The sequence below is a fragment of the Hippoglossus hippoglossus genome, chromosome 15 (assembly GCF_009819705.1).
Source record: "Hippoglossus hippoglossus isolate fHipHip1 chromosome 15, fHipHip1.pri, whole genome shotgun sequence".
Taxonomy (NCBI): Eukaryota; Metazoa; Chordata; class Actinopteri; order Pleuronectiformes; family Pleuronectidae; genus Hippoglossus; species Hippoglossus hippoglossus.
Window position 1 is genome coordinate 20,348,795 of NC_047165.1, and position 25,031 is coordinate 20,373,825.

The following is a 25,031-nucleotide window of genomic DNA, read 5'->3' on the forward strand; positions in this document are numbered from 1 at the left end:
TGACCAGATGTAATATTGATGACTAGCAAGACATGGCCATGTCATCCACATATGAGCAACCAGCATACATTTTTAGTCACAATGTAGCACAGTGGATTCAAATGTTTTGTGCTACTAATTTCTTGAACCTTGTCCGACACAGAAAGCCTGACTGTGACTGTAGGGGCTGTATTGATGGGCTGCTTGGTACGTTCACATGTTGTGTGTTTTCTGGCTCTGTGCTGCTGCTCATTTTTGGATGAAGCCGTTGGCTCACTGGGAGATCAGCAACCACAGCAAACTCCACACAGAAACCACACATTAAGCTTTTCAGTCAATAACTCCATGTAAAATCTACATTTATGACATGACACTTAATTTACCTTACAGCAGAGGTCAGAGTACAAATCATTTGAAGCCACGCTTCATTGTCAGGTTTATGTTTGGCTTGTTCACATCTATTGATTGGTCGCATGTCAAACACAAAAATTGTTGATACATATTTTGTGTTTGTCAGCTGCACCAAGAAACACATGAAGTGTTAGCAAATTCTGCCTTAACACGTTGTATTTATACTAAACAATCAGGTAATAACCATTTGATTGTCCGTTTGCAAATTTGAAGGAGGTTGAGTGTAATACTGATGTTAAAACACAAAATATGGCCATACTGGAATTGAGAAATGATCTTATATACTACAACATATAGGGTGTATCTGTTGAAAGCTTGGCATAGTAAAAAAAATAAACACAAATTGAATTCATACATTTTTGTAGGGAGGTGCCACCATATTAGATTATTATGGCTAATGTGTAAGCATGCAGTTGTCATCTTACTCTCACATACAGAGAACCAGAAAATAATAGCTTTTGTTCATAGTCATTTTTTTGGCCATCTTATTCATGTTAATCTAAAAATCCATGTTTTAATTTTGTTCAAGTTTTGAGAACATAATAGAAACTTTTTTCACAAGCTAGTTGCAAAAGTTCATTCAATCTCATACACTGTGTACTTCCTGGAAACGGTGATCGCAACGTTTGACAGTGATTTTCTTGTCAAAATATCTACCCACTGCTTTGCTCACTTGACTTAAAAATAATTGTTTTACTTTTTTGTACCATTTTAAGTGATAATGGAAATTACACCGCCATCTGCGCTGATGTATCCTTTCTTGGCCGTCATTTTCACAACTTTAAAACCACCTTGGTGGTCCCTAAGATGGGAGGCCAAGATGGCGACCGTTGAGGATGGTAAGTTTCTCATTCCAACTGTTTGACGCGTAGAGTCTGCTCACACATACACAATTGCAAAGTGAATATTGTGGGTCAATGTTCACCAAAGTTGAACACCACATGAAGCCATGCTACGATTTGCTTCACCCCAGGAAACAAATGTTTTATTCACCTCCTCACTCGCACAGATTGGAAGTGAACGACAGGCGAAGGTTAGCCACTGAAACATTTGCGTATGTGTGACCTTGCCTTTATGAATACACCATCAGGGAATATGCACTGCATGTTGCTATACTTGTTATGGGAGAATGCAAATTGAGGCACAGCCTATTCACCATTACAGCTCAGCAGGTAGCTTATTACCTGCTGATGACATGGAGTTGAAAAGACAAGTGAGCTTGAACCATACAGTGAGTGTGCAGCTGTAAAACCAAAGAGGAACTCGTCCTTTTAGCATAACACTGCTGAGTGGGATTTTACCAACATGATGAACCCTTTCACAAAAGCATTTAGCAAATACTAAAATAATGATAAGTGCATGTTTATGTTCCAAAAATGTCAAAAACATGTGATTTTGAAATTAAAAACAAAGCAACAGCGTTAATGAAATATTAGCTCTTAATTCTGGGAAAAACATATGTGAGATAGAGGCTGACTTGGCAGTTGTCTTCACCATGGCCTCATGTTGTTATGCTTCAAAGGCAGTAGGCATCACATTTAGTTTGACACAGAGGCATTGATACTCAAAAGCTGCTGAATGTCACCTCTAACAGACAGAGTGGCCGGACATGATTAGAACACACACTTAGTTCATGGCAGACAGACACAATAGTGCTACTTTTTCAACACAGTGAATCGCTGTGCAGCATAGAGAATACAACAGTGTTTCGACAAATATCCAGTAATAGTGAACAAACATGCACCACAAAGTGAAGAAGAAGACATTTTACAAGTCATTGCTACATCTACTGTAGCTAACGGTGAAGTGTTCAACTGTGTGACCGTAGTTAGCTTTTATATTGCTGTTGACCTGTGCTAATGGTGGGAATACTCATTGCTTCTTTGTTTGCTACTCTTGTGCTAAGATATTTGTTGGTGCTTTATCATCTTCACAGTGCCTTTAGAGAGCTTATTGTAATAAAGGCAGTGAATTGCAATCTGTGTGTGTTCATGTGTGTGTGTTGTGCTGTGCTACTTAGTTGTGTGCATGTCTGTGTGTTTGTTTATCCCCTGCTGGCACTTCATAAATATGTTGTCCTACTACATCTGCAAAAGAGACAACAGGAGACTGGCATCTCGAAGTCCCATTGACCATCTTCACTAAAAGATGAAAGCTTTGACACAAACTAGTCCACGAAGGACTAAAGTAAAGTAAAAGTATCCAAATTCAGAAAGGCTGCTGCATCCTCTTGACGAGCAGAGATGAATGAGGATGTGCTGCCAAAGTACTGAAACAGCATAGAAAAACAACGCTTTCTCTGCAAGCGCCATCACAGGGCTTCAAAGGAGAAGGCGAGGACGAGATGAAAGGCTGGATGCATTGTGGCGTTTTTAAAAAAAAACACTGGCTAGCCCTATACTAACTGATGTCAAGGTTTGCATTTTTAGCAGTCTCTTTTTTTCACGAGGATATGAAGGCTGACGCTATCAAGTCGAATCAAGTGTCCTCTGATGTTACACACGGGCAGGTTTGTAATGATGGTCACGAGAACATTCAAGTTATTCTCTAATATTATGACAGAAGCGTGTCCAGCAAGCAAATATTTACATAGATAACTTGTGGATAAAGCTCAGAGCGTTTCTGTTGGTATGTCTCCTTCTTGTCCTAGCTGTTGTGCCTTTTTTAGTCAAACATTGAACAAACAACTGAAACATGCTAGAGCACAAAACCCTTCTTTTGTGTTTAGTCTCCGTCCTTAATTACTTTTTTTCAAGTGACATAAAAAAATTTGCCTGATCCATCCACTTTGAAAACCTTTCAAGAGCTGACTCTGCTTTGCACTGTCCATCTCCCCAAGTTCTGTAACTGTCTAACAGTTTCAGAAACACACTGTATCTAGATTACAGATGGTTACTATGGGCTCTCAGGGTCAGTAGACAGTAACAGAACGCCTATTGGGTGTGTTACATTGGACACACTTTGTTCTCTGGGATGGGCAGCTGGGCAAACGAGCCGCAGTCGGTCGGGGAATCGTCAGACCTGGGTGATGCATTGCCGCTCAAAGGGATGCGGGCTGCGATTGCTGACATTTCTCCTGTTTGACTCTCTGCGGTAATTCCTGGTCGCTCAGAGGTCTGGTTCATGTTGCTGTTGGGTATGGTCCCCTTGCCGGTGAAGAGCTGGATTAGGCACTTCCGGAACTGGGCAGAAAAAATGTGGATTATGAACAGTGAGATTGAAACAAGATTGAAATCATTTGTGATTGCAATATTTTAGGTTAGGGTTAGAATCACAAGTGACTATATTACACAACATGTAATTGTGTCTGCGCTGTCCTCTCAGACACGCACACACAATGACGATGATTCCCTGTCTAAAGCTGTTCTCGGAAGAACACAGCCATTGTCAAGTGGTCCTCACTAATAGCCCCAAAATCATTTGTTTCCACATTACTTTTAATCTAAAAAACACTAATTGACCTTTTTCAGTGCTGAAGTTCCCACTCTGTGAAGCCCCGGGGGAAAATCCTGATTCCTGACCCTTAGTGACCTGTCTAATTCAACATGCAAGCCTCCTAACTGCTCCCCTCAAGCCAGTAATCATTTTCAAAGTGTTGCATTAACTCCTCTATCACCCTCATGAAAACAAGCAGAGGGGTACTCTAGGACTTAGATCACTCTGGGACCATAAATGTGATGTTAAACCTCTTACATCTCCTACTTCCTAAACCTTTGAATAACAGAGCTTTTAAAAAAGACTCCTGCACAGAGAACACGGTCGTAAACATGAAAGGTGGTGACATTAATGTGAAAGGATGCAGTGCAGTAGTTGCCACGATTAAAGACTAAAGATAAATAAAGGATCACTGTAATTTGACAAAATCTTCACTATTGTTTGGTAGAATCGTAACCTTAAATCTGCATTTGTTGACATACTGTCTGACCTTCTAATGTTGACAACTACCAATTCACACAGACAGTGGAGACGTAGTCACTCTTTTTTGCTCTGGTTGGGTCTCCACTAACCCCTGAAGAATGTGTCTGTCTCTTCAGCTGCTGTTACCCAGCAGCAGGAAATCAGTATCATATACAAATCAATTTATTAATTTTCTAAGAATTTCTTTATTTTGTCACATGCTCTATTTTTAGGCATTTGTGTCTGTTGATGTTGATCAGATGGTGAAGCACCAAGGAATCTGATCCTCAAGTGACATGGGTTTTACAGAATACTATTAGAAGTAAACAGCTTGTTTCTAAAAGGGCTCCTTTACCTTTGACCTTTTGACCCAGAAAAGTCCTTGGATATTGCTACTACAAGTAGTTGTGGCCATGCATCATGGAAATCCCCTGATACTCTGGTTCCCCTCGCTTTGTTACGTTACTCACAGGCCCTGTTCAGACCTGACGTCAACATCCATCTCAAGTGATCTGATCACAAGTGGACAACTCAAGTGTTAATGCCAGATATGAAGAGAGTCAGAGAAAGGAGTATTGCGATCATGCACTAGAGGTCAGGTGACCTCCATGAGCACCAGCAGATTGGTTGAAGCAGCAGGGGCTCCGTATAACCCAGAACCTGTCCTTATTTACATCAAGTGTAAATAAGTCTTAGTGGATGACCCATTTAAAAGTGAGTGCAACTCAGAAGTGGGGCAGTCAGATGGACATGCAGACTCTGTGCTGCTCCCTGGCAAGAGGGTTTTTATTATGGCAGTTTGCCAAGCACATATACAGTGCATGTACTGTAGCTGGACTGTAAAAATAGGTCGCTCTAAAACTGTACTGTGGCTAAGTCTCACATACAGTCATGTTAATCATAACTGGTTTTGACAGTTAGAATGTTCTCTATTCTGACAGGAACGTATAGAATCCTATTGAAACAAATAAAACCAGGCATGCAGGGTGAAAACTTGCCACCAACAGTGGAGCAACGTGCGAATGGTGAGTAATGTGAACATGAAAAGGTCATTAACAACTTGGAGGAGACTTCAGGAGTGTGAACTTTGAACAACGGTGGCGCCAAACTGCAGCGAAAGGTAAAGTAAAACTGATGTGACATCTGTAAATTGGACACAGCATGTTTACCAGAGACACAACAACAGCACTAAGTCAGTGGCTCCAGTCTTCTAGGAGCAGGCAGACCTGCAGGGCATCACAGTTTAGCTTGAGGACACTGTGAGCTCTATTTCTGCACACAAGGAGTGTTTGGCTGTGGAGCAGCGAGTGACTTTTTGCACGAGTAACGCTTTGTTCATCTTAATACATAAACCTCTTGTTACATCAAAATCAGCAATTACACATAGCTTTTTTAATTGCTTGTAAACCCACTAAGCCAGACGTTAGTCTTTACTACATAAACTAGACCACGGACCCCCATTTGACAAGATGTTTGGTTTTAGTTGTTGTTTATGAAATGTACATATGGATGAAATTATTATGAAAATAAATTCACCCCTAGTGGTCCCCGGGGACTTTTTTCTTTATTTTAGATTTTGGTAATCACAGTTAATGAGTCTGTAATCACCATTGGGAGGCAGGTTTCAGCTCACAGCAGAGAAAATAATTGCATGTATTCTAAATAAGGAATGATTGTTTTACAGGGAAGTTACCAAAACAATTGCTCTGTGGTTACATGATCAAAAGTGACTCAAATGGAATCTAGAAACATATGGACAGACCTTTTTATATTTGCACAGTCAACAATGATTACCCAGAGCGTGAGTCTCTAACACTGAGACAAAGAGCGAGACAGTGTAATGCAAAATTAAACAAGGTGGATGGCACTAAAAGAAAATGTCAGCATGCGCCCTTTCACATACCATAGGTTGTTTTTTTAACAACGAAGGCATACATGGACAGTTTTACCTTAGTCACACACTATGCATTATTTAGATTATTTAGCTGACAGACATAACAGAAAAAGAAAATCGTTTCAGTATTCTGCAGCAGCTTTCATCTGTTGCACACATGCTGTGATGTGTCTCAACCGTGGCAGAGGAAGGAATCTCGCCACCTGCCATACTCTGATGAAACTAGAGACTTATACAGCACTGAGCACACAAGGTCCTAGTGCGGACTGAAATGAAAGTTACCTGTTTGTTCATGAAGACGTAGATGATTGGGTTGTAGACAGCGGCTGTCTTGGAAAAGAAGGCGGGGATAGAGGCCAGCCTGGGATCGAGTTGGATGGTCGGATGAGCTGTGACCAGGATGGCGAAGGCTGCGTACGGCGTCCAGCCCACCATGAATGCAACGATCATGACCACCACCATGCGGGTCACCTGTCGCTCCGGCTTCTTGGCGCTGGCCAGACGACCATGAGACACCTGGAGGAAACACAAAACCATGACCGTCCCTACAGCACTTTCTAACTTACTCAACACTTCAGCTCTTAGGATTCAACAAATATAGGCTTTTCAAGGCTGACACGACATTAAATATCCATCTCTCAATCTATTAATTGCATAAAAACTATATTTGGAATTCAGGTCAAGAACTATTCATCTTATCAGCTTCACACTTGCCATGTGTATAAATAAAAGCCCAAGGAAGTGCAGTGTCTAATTTGGCACGATTTGGACGCACAAAATAATAAGATTTGAATAAACAGACAACCAGGGCTCTGTAGCAGCGGCGCATGGGACTCATCAATGCAAGTGACGTTCACAACAACCGCAACAACTGATTCCCCAGTTCAGTTTTGAGTCTTTGTAACAGCTCGACCACAAACTCAGACATTGGAAGTACGTGTGCAGAGGATGCGACAGCTGCCTCGACAGTTTCCTTTTAACGCTTTTTTCTTCTTTTAAATGAAGAATAGGTGCTTACATCTATCTTATTTCTTTTATTTAATATTTCTGTACAACATAAATATCATATTCTTCGATACCTTTGTGTCAGGGTATTTATAAGTGTCTCCAAATCTATATTCTAGTATAGCCCACAATTACTCTCTGCTTTTCATACAACTTTAATGGAAGTGTTTCTGCCAGACTGCAAACTGGTGTAAGCGTAATGCAGGCTGCTCAACAACACGGCCACCAGCGGCAAAGTGTCTGCCCACCACTGGATTTGAGTTATAAACCATGACGGCTCATTTCAGCCAATGCAGGCCGAATGCACGGTAGATAGACTGGTTGTAATGAAGGTATAAATGGCTTTAAGGCAAAATGTGGCCAAGCAGAATCGCAGCAGAGGACGACTCGCACACAGAACAAAACAAGATCCAGACTGAAGTGTGAATTTCACATATGACAGAGCTGTACAGACAGTAAAGAAATGTGCAAGACTGCCAAAGTTTCAGTCCATGTTGGACTGTCCTCAGTGCAGAATGAGATTACCACAGGTCACAGCAGCTCACAGAGAACTCAAACAAATTCTGGTAAACATACATACAGTGATGGAAGTTAGACTAACTGGTGCAGACAGACAATAACAAAGGGTGACAAAAAACATCTCATGTCCAATTCTTCCTTGCAGCCACTAGGGTGGAGTGTTTTGAGGTAAAAAGTATATCTACACTCACATTGGAGTAGAATTTGATTTATATTACCCCCACAACGTTTGAGTCACTTCATATCAATGCAGTATTTGTAAATATACCTTCTTTAATGTTCTGTATATAGTTATTTGCTGCTATTATTGCTGTTTTTTCTGCTTAAATTTAATTTGGAGGAAACCTTTGCACTAATTGCACCTCTGCACATTATTCACTGTCTACAGCTCTGCAACATGTGAAATCCAGACTACATTCTTTGTGTGAGTCCTCCTCTGCTCTTCTGTGACTTTTTTCTGACCGCTGCACCAGAAAAGAAGACATACAAAGAACACTCTTCAAGGCACAGCTCAACCCATGCCTACCATTTAAATGTAGCAAGTAAAATGTCCTCCCTGTGACTTTTGATTTTGCAGTTTTTAATTAAAATTTAAAACTCAGAAAGGATTGATTAAAGCATGTGAGACCAAGGTTGTGCCTCTTTGATATGTCTTGCTTTGTAAACATTGAAATCTTACATTCTAGTTTTCTTAATCATCATAATTTGATATTTAATCATTGCGTTACATATCATTTAGCTGACGCTTTTATCCAAAGCGAATTACAATAATCATCATAAAATTTGATAAAAAGCCTTGGGTCAATTTATAGCTCAGTCTAGTCACCACTCTGTAATGGACAGTGTTGTCCAGGAAGGGACAGAGATAAGTGTCCAACAGGTAAAGCAGCCAGCACCCCCCAAGAAAACACATCCAACATCCCTGAGCACATCACACTAAAAGCTCCATTTTAGCCACACTAATGATTTTCTGTTTTTATGCAGTCAATGAATTTACAAAGAGGAAAACTCTACAGAGCCACTCTCTAAACTGGCCAGCACTGTTTAATTGTTGGTGATAAAGCTCCTAGTGAACCACTCAGTCCACTTAATTAACTAGACAGGCACTCAGTAGAGGACTGAGCCGAGGCCAAACAATCCTAGACGTCTCACTCTTATAATGGAAAATAAAGGATAAAATCTAAAGACCCTATACACCTGAGAAACAGACATGCTTCACAAATCAGCTCCCTCTCTGCACTAAAGTGTAATGGTTTCCTCTCTGGCCTTACGCCCCATCCAAACACTGGTGCAAATCAGTTCAGCACATTTAGCAAAATCCTGCTTGCGAAGACATGGGTGAAACCATAACTTCCTTTGAGGAGGTAACAATATCGACATGAATCCAGAGAATGTCCGGAGATTATCGGGAGTTCAGTGCATGTCTGAACGCAGCTTGTGGGTCCATTTACAGCAGGTCACCAGAAAATTAGCATTCGGGTTCCAATTAAAAGGTAGTTTTCATTTTCCCTCATTTGGACTTCCAGCCTCATAACAATCATGAAACAGACCTTATGTCACATTAAATGCAGTCCAATGAACATTTGGTCTCCACTGGCAGATATTAGGGTGAGTGATTGAGTTATTAAGATGACAAAATGAAAACCAGTAAACTCACGGGAAGAGCATGCATTTTTTTTCTCTATTACATTTGTCAGCTGCAGCTATTCAGTATTTCAAATCCACATGACTGAAAATACAGGTCGTTTACTTTAAGCACACCCCATCAGAGAAAATGTGCCTTTAAAAACATTGAGAGAAATGTAATTAATCTAAAAGCATAGAGTCTTATGAAATAAACTGCAGAAATGCGTTTGAGTGAGAACTGACCTTCCTGAGCTTGCGGAGGAGTTTCCCGTAGCAGAAGAATATCACTCCCAGAGGGAAAATGAAACAGGTGGTGAAGAAAGTGATGATGTAGCTGTGAGCCGTCATGTTGGTTGAATACCTGGTCAGACACAAGAACAGGGACACAGACAGTCACTGTGTGTGTGTGTGTGTGTGTGAGAGAGAGTGAGTGTGTGTGAGAGAGTGAGTGAGTGTGCGACCACAACGTAAACATTTTAATAAATAATGTTTACTAAGCAGAAATGTAGCCCTCTGACTTGTCATCTCTTGATTTTGATGAGGACGTTTCCATCAAGTCGCATAAGATCAATACCAAATTGTCTCTGCAAGAACAAAGTGGTTATCAGGCCCATAATGTCCCGGCTATGAAATGTCATTTTTTAATTCACAGGCTTTTATCTAGCTGGAGAGAAGGATGACAGCTTTGCACCTCATTTGAGCTTAATTTAACAAAGGGACATTTCACAGCTGAGACAAATGTCTGTGGCCCAATTAGGGGCCTGAGGCCTGTAATTTAGTCTAATTATGTTATTTCCATGAGAATACCTACAACCGTCAAATAAAACAAGCCCCCAGATTCATTTTGTAAAGAGTGTGTGTTTGTGTGTGTGTGTGTGTGTGTGTGTCATGCATGCATGCACCTTAATCCTTGTTGAACCAGGGAAGTGTGGCTGAGCACACATTTATGATGCTGCAGCTCACACCTCATTTTGTCATGTGTCACATACTGTATGTTAAATAATTATTCATGATGAATAATTATTTGCTCAGTTCGTTCAAAAATACTAAACTTAAAAAAAACATCCAGGTGAGCAGGATTGTACTGTTGTTCTGTGAAGGATTTGTTGTTAGTTACAAAAGAGAAACTCTAAATATCTGTAATTCCTGACATGTTCTGGGGCCCTTGTATCATTAAGACTTCCTCCCTTCATTTAATTTAAGACAGGACCAGGGGACAATCCACAACAGTAGTTTGTGAAGTTCAGTTTTGAAGCCTCAAGTTTTTGTGGAGTTTTTGTTTTTAAACCAGAAGTGACGCAGGGGGTGAGAGCACGAGGACTTTGCATGTACCACCTACACCTGCTAGCTGTCAAAGCACCACATGCATTTGGGTGTTGATTCTATGCGATTACCATGTATTTGATTCTGAATTGAACCATCATTTACTGAATGAACATCATGCTGTAGTGAAGAAATCTCAGAACTAGAAATTGAGACCATAAACTCTTTAGGAAAACGTTTACTGATGTTATAAATCCGGTGAGAACTCCAGTGGAGTTGCCCTCTGCTGGTCATTTGAGAGAACAAACATTTCAGGCACTTGCGAATTGGCTTCACTTTCCGGACCTGGAGTCTACATCCCTTTTTAATTACAGTCTATGGCCAGGACATGAGCTCATCTGGATTCTAATTGCACCCTTTATGTTCTCTGTAGTTTTATTCAAACTGATTATAGTATTTCTGTGGCAATCTGAGGCCATTGGCTTTATTTCTCTGCTCCCTTAAATGTGCAGTAAAATCTCTTCAAACTCCAAAGAATTGTTGAAATGAATAGTTGCCTTCATACGCTTTTTTCCCAGCAGCTCCACCTTTTGATAAGGAGGCTAAAGTGCTTTGAGATTCAGGGACTTAATGAGCCGCTACGGTCTGTGTACAGCATTTAAATAATCTCCGACAGCGCTGTCTCCAGCCAGACTGTCATGTTTGACGAAGTGCATAACATGAACCTGTCCCGATAAATCTGTCAAAACAATGTTCAACAACTTCCCGCATGACTGAGGGAATCTGCTCATTTGCACTGCAGAGCTCAACACTGGGGTTTCAGGTCCTTTTTTAATACCATCACCAGGAGCCTGCAAATTTAAAAATGTTTAAATCCAACACAGTAGTTGTATTTTTATGGAATATTTATTCTAGGTGAACAAACGTATGTCCAATAGCTTTAATACTATTTAGCTGCATTAAATCTCACAACAGCCACCGCCAGTGTTGTGTCATGAACGTGCTCATCTTTTTTGGTGAACCGAAAGGCTCAGTTCACAACTGCTGAACTTGAGCGTTGTTCACTCATGAAAAATGAAAGATTTAAAGAAAATGTATACTTTTAGAGTGACTATTACCTATGAAATCATGCAATTGTGTAGCCCACAATCTATAATAATCTCTAGCACAACATCTGAACAGTATCTCTGTCATATTTTAGTCTTATAAAGTGAAGCAGAGCAAAGTTAAAGGTTTTAATAGGGACCAACCAAGAGAAGAAGAACTCAATTTCCTATATGTTACTTTGTCACTGTCTAATGTCGACCGGGAACCAGGTGGGTTTCAAGCAGTTACAAAAAAATATATATATAAGAGCGATAACTATATTTCAATCTTTATGAACTTAACTTTTGTTTTTAACTGTGAAATTGCACAACACTAGCCACCGTCCTCACTTCTTACAGAGGAGAAGCAGTGAACAGAGGGGATTTAGAAAGTTCACATCCCTTTACTTTTGCACGTTTGATTGTGTGTGTGCGTGCGTGGAGTTTCTCAGTCACCCAGCTCATGGTGTTTCCAAGTGCGACATGAAGCTAAACTGGACTTGCTGGGGGTTCTTGAACACGTTTCACCTCCTCTATTTCGTAGAACGGTCACCAAAAAATAGAGGTGGTCCACAACACCACCCATCAGCCACTTACAATTCAGTCTTGAGATCCCGCCCCAGGCAGCTTAACACCCATTCATACTACCACTCATGTGACCCTAACAACTCACATGTGATCTCCACAGAGATCAGCACAGCAGGTTTAGTTTTTTTTCCCCCAAAAGGAAATCTCTGTATTGAACTGCTTTCATCCTTCACTCATTTCTCTTCTGACGGGTCTCCCTGTCATCGCCTCTGATGGACTTCAGTTTGTTTTTTGTCCTGACGTGCAAAGTGTGTAGAGGCACCTTATATACACACACACTCACAGAAGTGAGCATCCACAGGATCAAGGTCTCAACTCATCTCAGGGATGAATAAAGCAAAGAAGGAAGCATCTGACACAGCACAGGATCTAATTGTTTATAATACCTTTTAATAGACTACAAGTAAATATTTTTACAAATAAGAACTAAGAACATATTTTCACTTTGTCAATCATGCAAATTTATCCATTAAAAAACTGGAATGGCCCTCAGCAGGTTCAACAGTCACCTTATGAAACCACATTTAAATTCACTAGATCTGGATTTTGATTTAGAGCTGCACAAAATTTCACAAACTCATTAATATCAGTCCCCTAAACATGCCTGATATTATATGCCTATCATATGCCTGAACCCATGAATTATTCTTTGAGAAATTGATAAAAATGTTGAAATGTTAAAGACGGTGAAAGAAGAAATCGTGGATCCACCCCCTGAGCCGGATCCACACCAACATTTAATGGGTTCCTCCCTGACCCACATCAAATCCTTCCACCTAGTTTCATGGAAATCAGTTTTTGCGCTAACTAACAGACAAACACATGAATCTGTGTCAGTGATGTTGGTTAAAGTTAATTCACAAATTTAAATTAGCCTGCAAACCAAGTGATTATTAGCCAAGAAGCTGCAACAAAGCAGCTGGATCAAACCACAGAATGACGCAGGTAAGCTAATTATCACAGTAGATGAATACACTGAAACCACCACAACCACAACTTGGAGGTGTAAACACTGAAGTATCAAAGTCACTTCACAGAGAAATGCATGCAGTCCACATTCCGACACTATGAGCTTATGGCAGTAAGCGATGACGCCGCTGCTGCCAGGGCTGGAAACAAATTAGAATTACAATTTGTCTGAAAGAATAATGTCTGAAAACTGTTTGTGTTAGAGAATCACTTTCTGATGTGAAATCTCAGGACTAATTGTTAAAATACTTTAAATTCTTACCATTTGTTACTACTTTGTATTTTCTGTGCCCAGAAGAAATAGTGGTGGGCTGGTGGAGTTAAAGGGAATCATATGATGTTTTTTTTAAACATCCAAACCACATTTTTACATTAAGGTTGATGTAAGTTTCAGGTAACAGCGTAGCTATTTTTTGTGTTGATAGGCGATTGGTAGGAATGAGTGCAGGATTATTGCAGCTCAATCTTCAATTTGAAAAATTTCAGGTAAAGAATTTCAGTGAACAAGGAAATGACTACAGCTTCTGATCTACAACGATCTAACGACACAGACTCGGTGGCTCTGTTTGTAAAAAGCGAGTTTGTGATCTTTTTTTTTAAAAACACAATAAGTCTACTGTACAAACATGTAAAAAGTGTCTTTATCTGATAACTTAATACAATGGAATCATGGAAAAGATGGTGACAGTCTGTTCTTAGAAGAGCTAAATATTATAAATTAATTATGTCAAAATAAGACAGAAATAAAAGAACATTTTATTGTTGTTGACGAAACTGAATTGGGATAAATTGAATTATTAAAATGTGACGGACACCACATTTTTGATATTGAACAAAATCATCTGTAATGGTTCACACTGAGCTCCACCATATTAAACCACAGTTTCCATTTGGCTTCAGAGATGCTGCCAGTTGTTTTCTCACTTGTCATTATTGATTTCTTATATATAATGTGCGCGAGATTTTCTGAGCAGCTCCAGGGTTTTCAGATGACAATTTCCATCTGTGTTTTTGTAATAAATGTCTTACACAATAGCTGAGCTTGAAGGGAATTGAAAGAGAGTCACCAGTACACTGGTGGTGACTGTATCCCAACCCCTCAGCAAGGATGCAGCCACCTACTGATAATCCACTGACACCATGCAAAATCCTTCCAGTTATGTTTTTTTAGGATTGAGGAGTTGTCCAGTGCTGCATATTGGCAAAATGATGCACACAGATGAGGCATTTGAAATGCATCAGTTTGTGCGCGTGGCTACGCTCCTCACACACCTGTGCTGTTTGAGCTCCGGCTGTTAACCAAATGTTCTGACAGAGCTCATGCTGTGTGCAGCCAGAGGTGGATCGGGTCATCTATGAGATCACACATGGAGTATCCCCATAAGGTGATCTCTTAATTGTATAGTCTGGAGCATCCGTTCCTCCCCTGTATGCTTCATTGGAGTAATGGTGCCTTTAGAGGGCTTGAGGCCAACTCTCAGCCCCCTATCTGCAAGACTTTGATCAAAGCAGCTAAATAGCATTACCCAGATGGCACCCTGAGGGCCAAGGTTACAGCCAACTGGTTTCTTGATTCCGTCCAGGAGACACATTCACACAGTTTGAGCTAATACAGTTGAAGCAACATTGTATATCTGAGTCACAGGCTCAGTGCAGAATGTGTATGACCTTTATCTGTTTGTGTGTGAGGTGTGTGGGGAGGGAAATAATGAATGCAGGGCTCTTCTGGGTTTGAGGTTGGGTGAAGCACCAGGTTTAAAATAAGGTTAAAGTCCAGTATAAACATGGCAATAGACAAATAGATGCTAATTTTACAAAGACTGGACCCCTTTCTGTTTGATCAATGCCTAGATCATAACAGAATAAAGCAATTTCCATTACTGCTCATTTTAGAAAGGTCATTACCAGGAAACATGTTCAAGCAGACAATGACTCATTGCTGCTTCGAGCAGCTATTGCTGGTGCAGTGGCGGATCTAAGATTTTTTCTGATCAAGGGCAATAAAGGGGGCATAATTTAAACAGAGGGGCTTTGTTTACAGTTAGCTCTATAGCTTTGAGCAAATCCACACATCATTGTATATTGAAATGTTTTCCTTGTTCAAGCACATTGTGTACTTCAGGAAAAAAAATGTTTACAGATTGTCATATTTACTGTTAGTAAGGGACTAGTTTATTTTTTTAAAAGACGATTGACTGCACAGGGACACTTCAGGGGCCAATGAGGTTGCAGCTGGGGCTAGGGCCCCTCTGGCCTTGCCCCTGGGTAGTGTTAGTGACATGGCTACAGCTATCAGCACACTGCTGTCCACAGCAAGAAGCAACTGAGAATTTGATTAAGTGATGTTGATCTCAGTGCTATGATTAAATCATCCTGTTCTGTTATTACAAAGGCAGATTCTGTAGCTTTTAGATCAGTCAAGCCAAATATTTTACGACAGACCATAAAAGAAATGTATTCATAGTTTTTACCATTCCTGTCAGCCCTCCCTCTCTGAGTGTCTCTTATAAGAGGTGCTGCGAGTGTGTTCATGGGCGTAACTGGGCTCAGGAAGATAGGAAAGCAAAACTTTGTTTCAGAATACATTTTTTAACTACATGTCAAAAGCATATTTTTGTCTCCGTCAGGACACAATTTAAGATAAAAAAATGAACTGTAGCTTCTGCCATTTGGATGATGTGGCCCATAAATCCTGAAGACTAATTTTCTCACATACTCCTTGTGGTATTGAGCCATGGGGACAGTTTTCTGCCAGGATTTTGAGAATTATTAAATACTGTGTGCAGCCACCTCAATACTATAAAGGTGAACAGAATTTTGTTTGTGCTGATCAAGGCAATAAAAATGATGCCTGAAAGATTCCACAGCAATGTGTCTTTCCAGAAACAATAGCCCGGCTGAAATCAATAACCCGCAAACTTCCCTGTCACCAGTTTTTAATTGAGACGATTTCTCAAGTGGTAAGAACAAAAAAAAAAAACAGGGAGATAGAAAACGTGTGTGTGTTCTGTGGACTGACCCTTTAAGATCAATTTTGCTCTGTCAATTTGTATACAGTCATTGATCCTAGTGAGTTACAGAGATATAGGAAAAGATGTTGGTTTCTTACCAGTCAGGCTCACAGGTTGTTCCAATCTTGCTCACAGTGTATCTGTTCCAGCCCAGCACAGGAGGGAAGGTCCAGATGAAGGAGAAGGTCCAGACGAACAGCAGACCCAGGATGGCGTGCTTCGCTTGCAGCCGGATGTTCCCCAGGGGGCGGCAGATCACGAAAAACCGCTCGAAGGACAGAACGGCCAGAGACCACAGGGCTACGATCCCTGAGGCAAACAGCAGGAGGTCAGTGTGTGGAGACGCAGTGAGAAAACAGCAGTAGGAGAAACACCTTCAAGACCCGGAATTATGAAAATCAATGCTGTCTTTTTATTTGTCATCACACAGTAATACGCCTATAGACTATTCTTTCCTGTCATAAGCCAGAATGTTTGAGCGCATAATGTCTGTTTTTGATTCTCCACTCTGTGGTTGTATTTCATGTTTTGGAACTCGTCCAGCTGGGGTTGCCTGCTTTAACACTTCCCTCTTAAAACCAACCATATTTCTCAATGTGTGAAAAGAAAATGTTTTTGTTCCGAGGTGGACACATCTGTTAGTGTCTGCCCCCCCAGACCCACTATGGGATGTTCATGAATCGCAAATAAAATTTACACCAATACTGCGGTTAATGTTTTTGACCAAATCTGAGCTTTGTAGAAAAAAAAGACACAAAAATGATTACGTTTCACTGTATTAATCAGTAAAGGTGGATGCAAGCAAGCAAAAGACACCTCAGTGGCCTATTGATTATCGATCAACAAAGGTTTCCTCACCCCAATCTATGACATCAGTAGGTTTCTTCTCAAGCCGCAACCGCTTCTCATCCTAATGACAAGATATGGTCCGTGTTGCTGTGTGCTGCAGCCGCTCTTTGCCCTGACGTATTTGTTTTCATCTACTTCTTGAATCCTTCATAATGGTGCTATCTGGGGTGGTAATTCAGTGAGTGCAGGATCCACCATGACAATTCACGTATTTAAGTCAATGTGCTTAGATTAATTCTGTGTCGTGGGGTTTCAGCTGTCCTCCTCTGGCATCTGTATGTTAAGTCGATAACGTGATATATTGCTTCAGTTAATATAAACTGTAATGCGTGTCTGGAAAAGAAAATCCAAGCTGTCTCATTGAAATGCTACAAGTTATTGAAAGTGACAAACTATTGCAAGTGAAAGTAGTTTGATCATATTTTCATAGAATCATAAGAAACTAATGATATTTTCCGGAGCATCTCACATAAATTATGGTCTATCGGCCAATTCGATGTAATAAAAACATCTTGTGACTTCCAGTGTCATTCTGCTGTTGTCGACTTGTCTAAGATGCCAAAATAGGATCGGCCAAACCTTGTTACCAAATCCAATAATGAGCCTGTTTGCCCTGACATGAACAAGTTTCTCTCTTCATGTACTGGAAGTTGCTGGATCCCACTTTGAGGACGTCTTTATTCCGTCTGAAAAGGAGCTTTGGTGAAGGCTGTGAAAGCAATCCACTGACTTAGTTAAATGCTATTGGCGGTCACTGTGCTGGTAACGTACTTAATGGCCAGTCATGCACCACAGTGTGTGAGGAAGCTTCATGTGCCGTACTGCATCTAACATCCGCCACGAATGTGGATTTGATTTTCTGCCTTAGAGAATCACAATGGGCTTTTCGACTGATCCTGAGCTCTGGCTTTTATACAGACAATGGCAGCACAACAGCAAACATCAGGCAGGCATGAAAAATCGGATGCAGGGAACTCTGCAGCGTAGACTCACAGAAGTTAACAATGAGTCAGAGACTATTTCCACTGTTATCCTCACAACTTAGAACACATTTTACTTTGTACACACACTAAAGTCCATCACCTCAGCCCTCATGCCCTGGTTTCACTTTCCCATGTGCTAATGCGGATTACAATTACAGAGCTGCATTGTTGGGAAACATCTTAAAAGTGTGCAGCTCGAAAGGATTTACAAAGTCTATTCTGTGGATTAAACAAGAAGTTTAACCCTGGAAAAAGCTTCAGTTAGGTTGTGTTTTTGCTGCTCAAATCTGGGATTTTATTAAATGTTCTTAAAGTCTTAGGCTCGTTTATAGTGTGTTGCATAAATCTTTCAAAGAATCCTCTAAGAAACTGATCAGTTTTTTTCCATTTTGACAACAGCTGTAGTTGGACAGATTTGTAAATTGTATGTCACCTCCCTCTCAGACGTTTTAATTTATGAGCTGATGTGCCATGTGGGGATGTCATTAATCTTACATCTTTGCACTATATCAGCAATGCATTGAAGAAAAACAGAGGAGAAAGTTGTAAAAACCTACCGAAGAAAGTCACAGCAAACCCCTCCAGGATGCAAGCCCACTTCCCAAGGAAGAAATAACCCCTGGAGTTCGTCAGGAAACTTATTACTCCACCGGTGAGGGAGACCAGAAAGTCAGCGATGGCCAGGTTCACTATGATGTAGTTCAGGGGCTGCCTGAGCTGCTTGAACTTGAAAGTGACGAACATGACGAGGAAGTTCTCGCTCAGGGACAGCGAGGTGACCACGAACATGAGCACCGCCAGGATGGTGAAGTTCCACGGCGCAATGTTCTTGATGGGCGCATTGAAGGGGTCGTCGGTGGCGGGGAGTTCCGCGGCCACGGTGTAGGACACAGCGTTCACGGACAGGCTCGGAGAATCCATCGTCCCCGGACTGTCGGCTACTTGCTTGGTGACCCTAACCGAGAGAAAAGCCCGTCTGCGCTCGCTGCCTCATACCAACAACTTCACGTGGAGTCACTCGCAGGGATCCGCGCTCGCTGCTCTGTGCGCCGCGGAGCATCCTGCGCGCACCGGGACTCTTCTTTCACAAACTTCTGCTGTGGAGAAATCCGCCTCGGCCGAAGCGCACGATGGAGACAGAGAGAGATCCGACAGAAAGCCCGAGCCGAGCTTTTGGACAGCCGGAGTGTGGTCTACATGTGAGGCGCAGCTGCGGAGGATCGAGCCCACGCTGCGGGGCGCGCAGCAGAGGCGATGTGCAGGAGAGCGCTGGCAGCAAAGTGCACGAATGACCGATCAGTGGCATCTTGGAAGCTCTTATATACTCTGCTGCTCCGGCATCGCCGCCACGCGTCCTGATTCGCGTGCGCATCACTGCCTGAAAACCACTGCATCCAAGTGTCCGGGCTTGACGCGCGCACACTCCGGCTACACCCGCCAGGTTAAAGCTGGGTCCGACCCCACTCCGATTTTTTTTTATCACGAACCAATAATCACCGTGAAGTCAAGTGAGTCCCTGTCTTTAGGCGTCACACACGGACACCTGGTGGATTTGTCTTTTTAATGCGCAATCATAAATCATGCGTAAATTTATGCACTAATGGCTGATTGGTGGATTCATCAACATTAAGTACACGAGTGGAGTGCCCGTTCTAAAGCTGGCTTTTTGTTTGTCCGGTGTTGATGCTCTGCAGCTACTTCAGAATGATCCCTTGTCATTAGTGAGTCCTCCTCAAACAGTTCTACAATATACTGCCACTTTTTATTGTTTGTGTGCTTGACATTGTGTGCAGAGCTTTTTATAAACAGCCAAAGGTGGAAGGAGTGAAGTTAGACAACTTTGTGTTCATCCTACCTGGTTTATCTGCAAAGAAAATGTTATAGTCAATGTTTTTCAAAAATACAAATGAATTTGCTTTATTACTGTTCACGTGTATAGTTTATGTATAATTTCGATTGATTTACTCTACTGGTGTTTGCTTTCATAGATTGCATTTCAGCTATTTCAGACAGCTGCAAAACAATTGATATGATTTTCAGGCCCAAGTTCACTCCATTTCAGAATAGATTAGAATCTTTAAAAAGATAGTAATTCAGCCTAATGTGAAGTATTGTAGAAACACAATTAACAATGTTCTTTTACTCTGAAGACAACTTGCTAGAGAGGAAGTGATTCTATGAATGTAGCTGCCATGAAGGAGATCAGCACCCACTGCTGCGGGGACTTTCTGTGACAGTCCGATGTAGTGAAATAAAATAATCCAAATAATCTGTCTGTGATTTTGACCCACAGTTTGACCTTTAGTTGCCGACCTATGCTGTTTTTTATCTAATGATGTAGATCAGGGGTCTTCAGCAGTTTTCTGACCAGGGACCCCTGAGCTGATAGACATGGAACAGGTCTCACACAACAGGCTGAGGTTTGATTTTAGACGCCCTACTAAACAACAACATGCCACCATATCCACCTGCTCACCAACAGTCCAATGAACTTTAAAAAAGAGACACTTTACAACACAAAGGTCCTAAATTGATCCCATTTTCCAAAATGTCCCACTGTCACTTTTTAGCCAGATGTCCAAAACAGAGAGTAAAGCAACAGTAACAGCAGCGGCTGATAGGCGGTCCTGACCCTGAGACATTATTAGTAGCTCAAAGGTCGAACAAGCTGAATGTTGCGGTGATAGTTGTGACGCATGATCAAGCTGCAACTGACATTCTGGTTTCATCCACATGTGTTTCAATAATCCTATTTTGCATTTAACGCCACAGCCTGAGGATTCTAAAGGGCCAGACCTTTCTAAAGCAGTTACAATTTTGCTGTGAATGTATTTCATATCCCACAAACATGTCATTTATATTTCAGGTTCTCCTTTCAAGTTCACTTCGAGCCAGAACTTGAAGGTCAAGTCCGCGCAGAACTTCTGCTAAGAGGTGAATTACCATCCTGCTGAACCTCATCATCTCTGCCCAGTCTTTGATCTAGTTCCCTCTTGTGGAGACCAGCCTGTCACACCAGTGACCATCATATAAATGAAGATGTATTGCCTGTGCTGTCTGTCCGGACCTCTGTGTGACTGCTTTTGCCTTTGACAGGTGTTAAAGTATCATGCGCAGAGTATAATCTTGTACCTTGGACGAAAAAGAGTCAAAAGAGCAGTTTGTGCTCCGACTTTGTCTTTGGGATTTTCTTCACTGTGGCATCATTCACTCTGCAGTACTGATCCGTATAATTGACATAACTATTTTACATGAACAGCTACATGCTGTAATTCAGCGATTTATATGTTAGAGACTTAAGCACTGACAACACTAAAGAAATCACTAGTGTAGGTTACAAAATTGCATTATTGTGACACGTGCAGTTTTTTAACCTTATATTGACAGACAACACAATCCCACCCCTCAATTATGTGATCACCAGGCTCACATCAGGGCAGTGACCTGTGGAATTGGACGGTCCAGCTGTTTCGCAGAAGCTTATGATTGGATGGAAACACAAGCCCATGAGGGAAAATCTTGAGAGGCATTGGCAACTGAGGGACCAACCTGAAATGGAGACGTTAGTGATCATTCTTTCCATTCTATTAGAGTGTGGAAGTGCTGACGATGGGAGAAACCCAGTGAAAAACAATTGAATTAGATGATTGTTAAAGATTTATTGGTAAAGTTAAACTCAGTGTTATACAATTCATATTTCTTTCTCATACTCAAGGTCTGGGACATCACTGTATAAGAATAACATAACTCCAGTCATACGTTTGATGTGAAATAAAGAGCCTGTTGTTTAAATGTGTTTTTATACAGCAGCTTTTCCAGTCTCACTCAATGTGCTTTACAGGACAAGTCACATTCACCCATTCATACAGCGCCTCTATATCATAGAATATGACATAATATAACTTTAAAACAGTATCGGCACAGCCAATATCTTGCCAAGGCAGAATGCAGATTGGAGAACCTTGGGGATCAAACCCCCGGCCTTCTGCATGACCCTCTCTATCTCCTGATCCACAGCCACCCGTTATCATTGTAACACGTTGAAACAGGTGCAGAAGGGTGCAGGACTTCACAGTCACTTGAGGCAGCCTTATATCAAAAGTATTTGTCATATAATATCATATAATAATCTGCCAATTCCACAAACGTCTGACTGTATGTGGAACCGTTCACCATATTAACTTCACTTGTATATACTCGATTGCCTGAGAGAGTGCAGTGCTGATTTTGGTGTGACTTGGACATATGATACGGTCGATATTAATAAAAATGTAATACACAAGCGACCAACCTTGTAATATAAGACTGACACAGACATTCACAGGAGTCACTGGGGCAGATCTCCATCATGACAAAAACATTCATAAAATCACTTCCTCTTGTTGTCTTTTTCTTCTTGCAAGTTGTCTTCAGAGTAAAAGCACAACATTTGTTTGTGTTTGCCTTGCTTCATACTAAGCCAAATTACAAAGCTTTTCTTTTGAAACGTTCTGAATTTGGGTCTGAAGATTGTGTCGATTGCTAAACAGACCTTTGAAATAGTCGACATACAATGAATGAAATAAATAACACCAGATCAATTATTCAAACTTATATATAAACCACACACGTGAACAGTAAAAAAGCACATACATTAAATGAAAAACATTTGTATAATTTAATTATACAATTTTTATTGCAGATAAACCAGGTAGGATGAAAAAAAAGTTTTCTAACTCACTCTGCTCTATAGACTGTTTATAAAAAGCTCTGCACACAACATCCAGCACACAAACAATAAAAAGTGAACGTATATTGTAGAATTGTTTGAGGACTCACTCCTGACAAGGAATAATTCTGAAGTAGATCCAGAGCTTTAACACAGGACAAGAGAACAGAACATTAAAAAGAGGCACGTTTAAAACAGGCACTGCACTAATATAATACAATATAATATACTTCTTGACATATTTCATGAGCCCACTCTTGTTGACCAAATTCGTCTCCTTCCATGCTCCCTGGTTTCTGTGGTTTCTCTCAACCTTAGAGTCTGGAGCGTAAAGGTGAGATAATGCTCTGCTTTCCTGGGGGACAGGAGAAAAACTGACCTCACGGGTTCTGTTTATTTCACCTCCCATGCTCCCGATCACCTGCAGTGGGCAGAAACACCCTCCAGCTCTGAAGCTTTTGTGCTGGTGTGTGTGAGCTCAGTTGCGATAACCTCCTGTGACTTATTTAGGTGAGTTTGGACATGTGCGCTACACACCAGTCTTCCACTCGATGATGGGGTGAAAATACAGAAAACAGTTAAGGGACTTGGCAGCAAATTGTTTTTCTTGAGCTTTCTAAATCTACTGCTGTATACAGTCTTATCCAGGGATTTGAACTGAAATGTTAAATCTATACACAAACACACATTTGAAGAATTCTGTATTCTAAACGCATAGATGCTGATCTTGATGCGCTCTCACAGACCTGTTTGGTTATTAGAAGTAAAATAAAAAATAAACAAGGATTTTGTGTGCCGTGATTTCAAAGGCTACCACACAAACAAACATTTCAGCCTCACTCCAAAAGAGAATTCCAATACTATCCGCATCAGACATTTGAGATTTAATACACACTTTGATCATGTGGCTCAGCAGACCTGCATACTGCATGTGGCACCAGAGCAAGGTGTGTGTGTGTCTCAACATTGGTTCTACATTGAGCATTTTAACATCAAATACACATCACTGAATCTGAACAAAAACTGTTCCTATCTCTGGTTTGGTCTGGTGCTGACATACTGGTGTGTTATTGGAAGCTCATTCCCACAAGGGTATTTATGATTGATTGTCAGCCAATCCCCCCTGAATTGTGCCCAATAATATAGGAAATAGTGCATTGTGTGTGACACAGATCAGAAGAGTACAAAGTAAATAGTTATGCAATAGTAAAATTTATTTTAATTTTAATTCCCACAGCTCTGGTGGTGTTATACATGGCCTTTGTCATAAAACTGTTTGTGGAAATAAAAAAACATTACTTATTTTCACATGAGCTCCGGAAATTACCCAATTTTTGTCACTTTTTGAAATCTTGATCAGCATCTTCTACTCTTTTTGATCCTGAGATATTTGTTGTCTTCCAGTTTTGCATCCATTGCATGTTAGAAATGACATCTACATACCCACTGGAATATGGGCAACTGACTCGTACGTTCGTTTTCTCAGGCACTTCAGTGAATGTCTGAATGCAACTCAAATTGCAATGGATCTATCAACAAAGATTCCAATGGAGGAAATCTGCCTCAATCTATTGACACTCAATTAAACATTTTGCAGTGATGGACCTGTTGACTGTGATTAGGGGTTCTTAGTTGTAAAGCCTTGTGTCAAAAGGTGGCTTTGCAATGACATGTTGTTGCCAAGTGACATGTGTACAGATCTTGCCTTTATATAAAAAGGAGAGCAGAAATAATGTGTGTTCTCAAAAAGGAAATTATCATATGAATGCAAAGTCAAGGACAAACATGAGAAACTGGGAATATGTGCAAAAAGGAGCAACACATCACTGAGGTGCTTCAGTATTCACAACTTACATCGGTGTTGCTCCTTTGACCATTTGACTACAAACACTATCAAACAAAATTGAACTCATCCTACAAACATGTACCGTTAGAGAAGTTTGTTGCCCAAAAAACCCATTAAACACACATTATCTAACCACAAAGCATTTGGTGAGCATTTTTATGTAAGAAAAGGGAGCATCCTCCCTTTTCTTACATTCTGTATTTTTTTTGTCTAAAATTGTTGGACATTTAAAGTAAATAGGACCTCACACTGTCAATTATGTGTACAAACCAACTTAGAAACTGTCAAGCATTAAAGTTTTCTGATCAGGTTTGATTTGCTGCGTTTCAGAGATTTTAAGCACTCGGAATGGCGTCTTAGAAGCGAACACATCTCGTCTCAGTGCACAAAGCCCTGTA

The 25,031-nt window shown here is 40.8% G+C and overlaps 1 protein-coding gene across 1 annotated transcript; it reads right to left on the reverse strand.

The window, feature by feature from the left end:
- Positions 1–313: 313 nt before the first annotated feature.
- On the reverse strand, positions 314–19,425 carry valopa (vertebrate ancient long opsin a). Its single transcript, XM_034609157.1, has 5 exons — positions 18,637–19,425; positions 16,346–16,556; positions 9,575–9,692; positions 6,464–6,697; positions 314–3,572 (listed from the first exon to the last, which is right to left on the reverse strand). Exons 1-5 carry the CDS (start codon positions 18,998–19,000, stop codon positions 3,336–3,338), a joined length of 1,164 nt encoding a protein of 387 aa, XP_034465048.1. The 5' UTR covers positions 19,001–19,425; the 3' UTR covers positions 314–3,335.
- Positions 19,426–25,031: the final 5,606 nt, after the last annotated feature.

Coding starts and splice junctions, on each gene's coding strand:
- valopa (XM_034609157.1), bottom strand. CDS start 19,000: ATGGATTCTCCGAGCCTGTCCGTGAACGCTGTGTCCTACACCGTGGCC. Junction 9,693..16,345: donor ACAACCTGTGAGCCTGACTG/GTAAGAAACCAA, acceptor GTGTCTGACCAG/GTATTCAACCAACATGACGG. Junction 6,698..9,574: donor TCCTCCGCAAGCTCAGGAAG/GTCAGTTCTCAC, acceptor TGTTTCCTCCAG/GTGTCTCATGGTCGTCTGGC.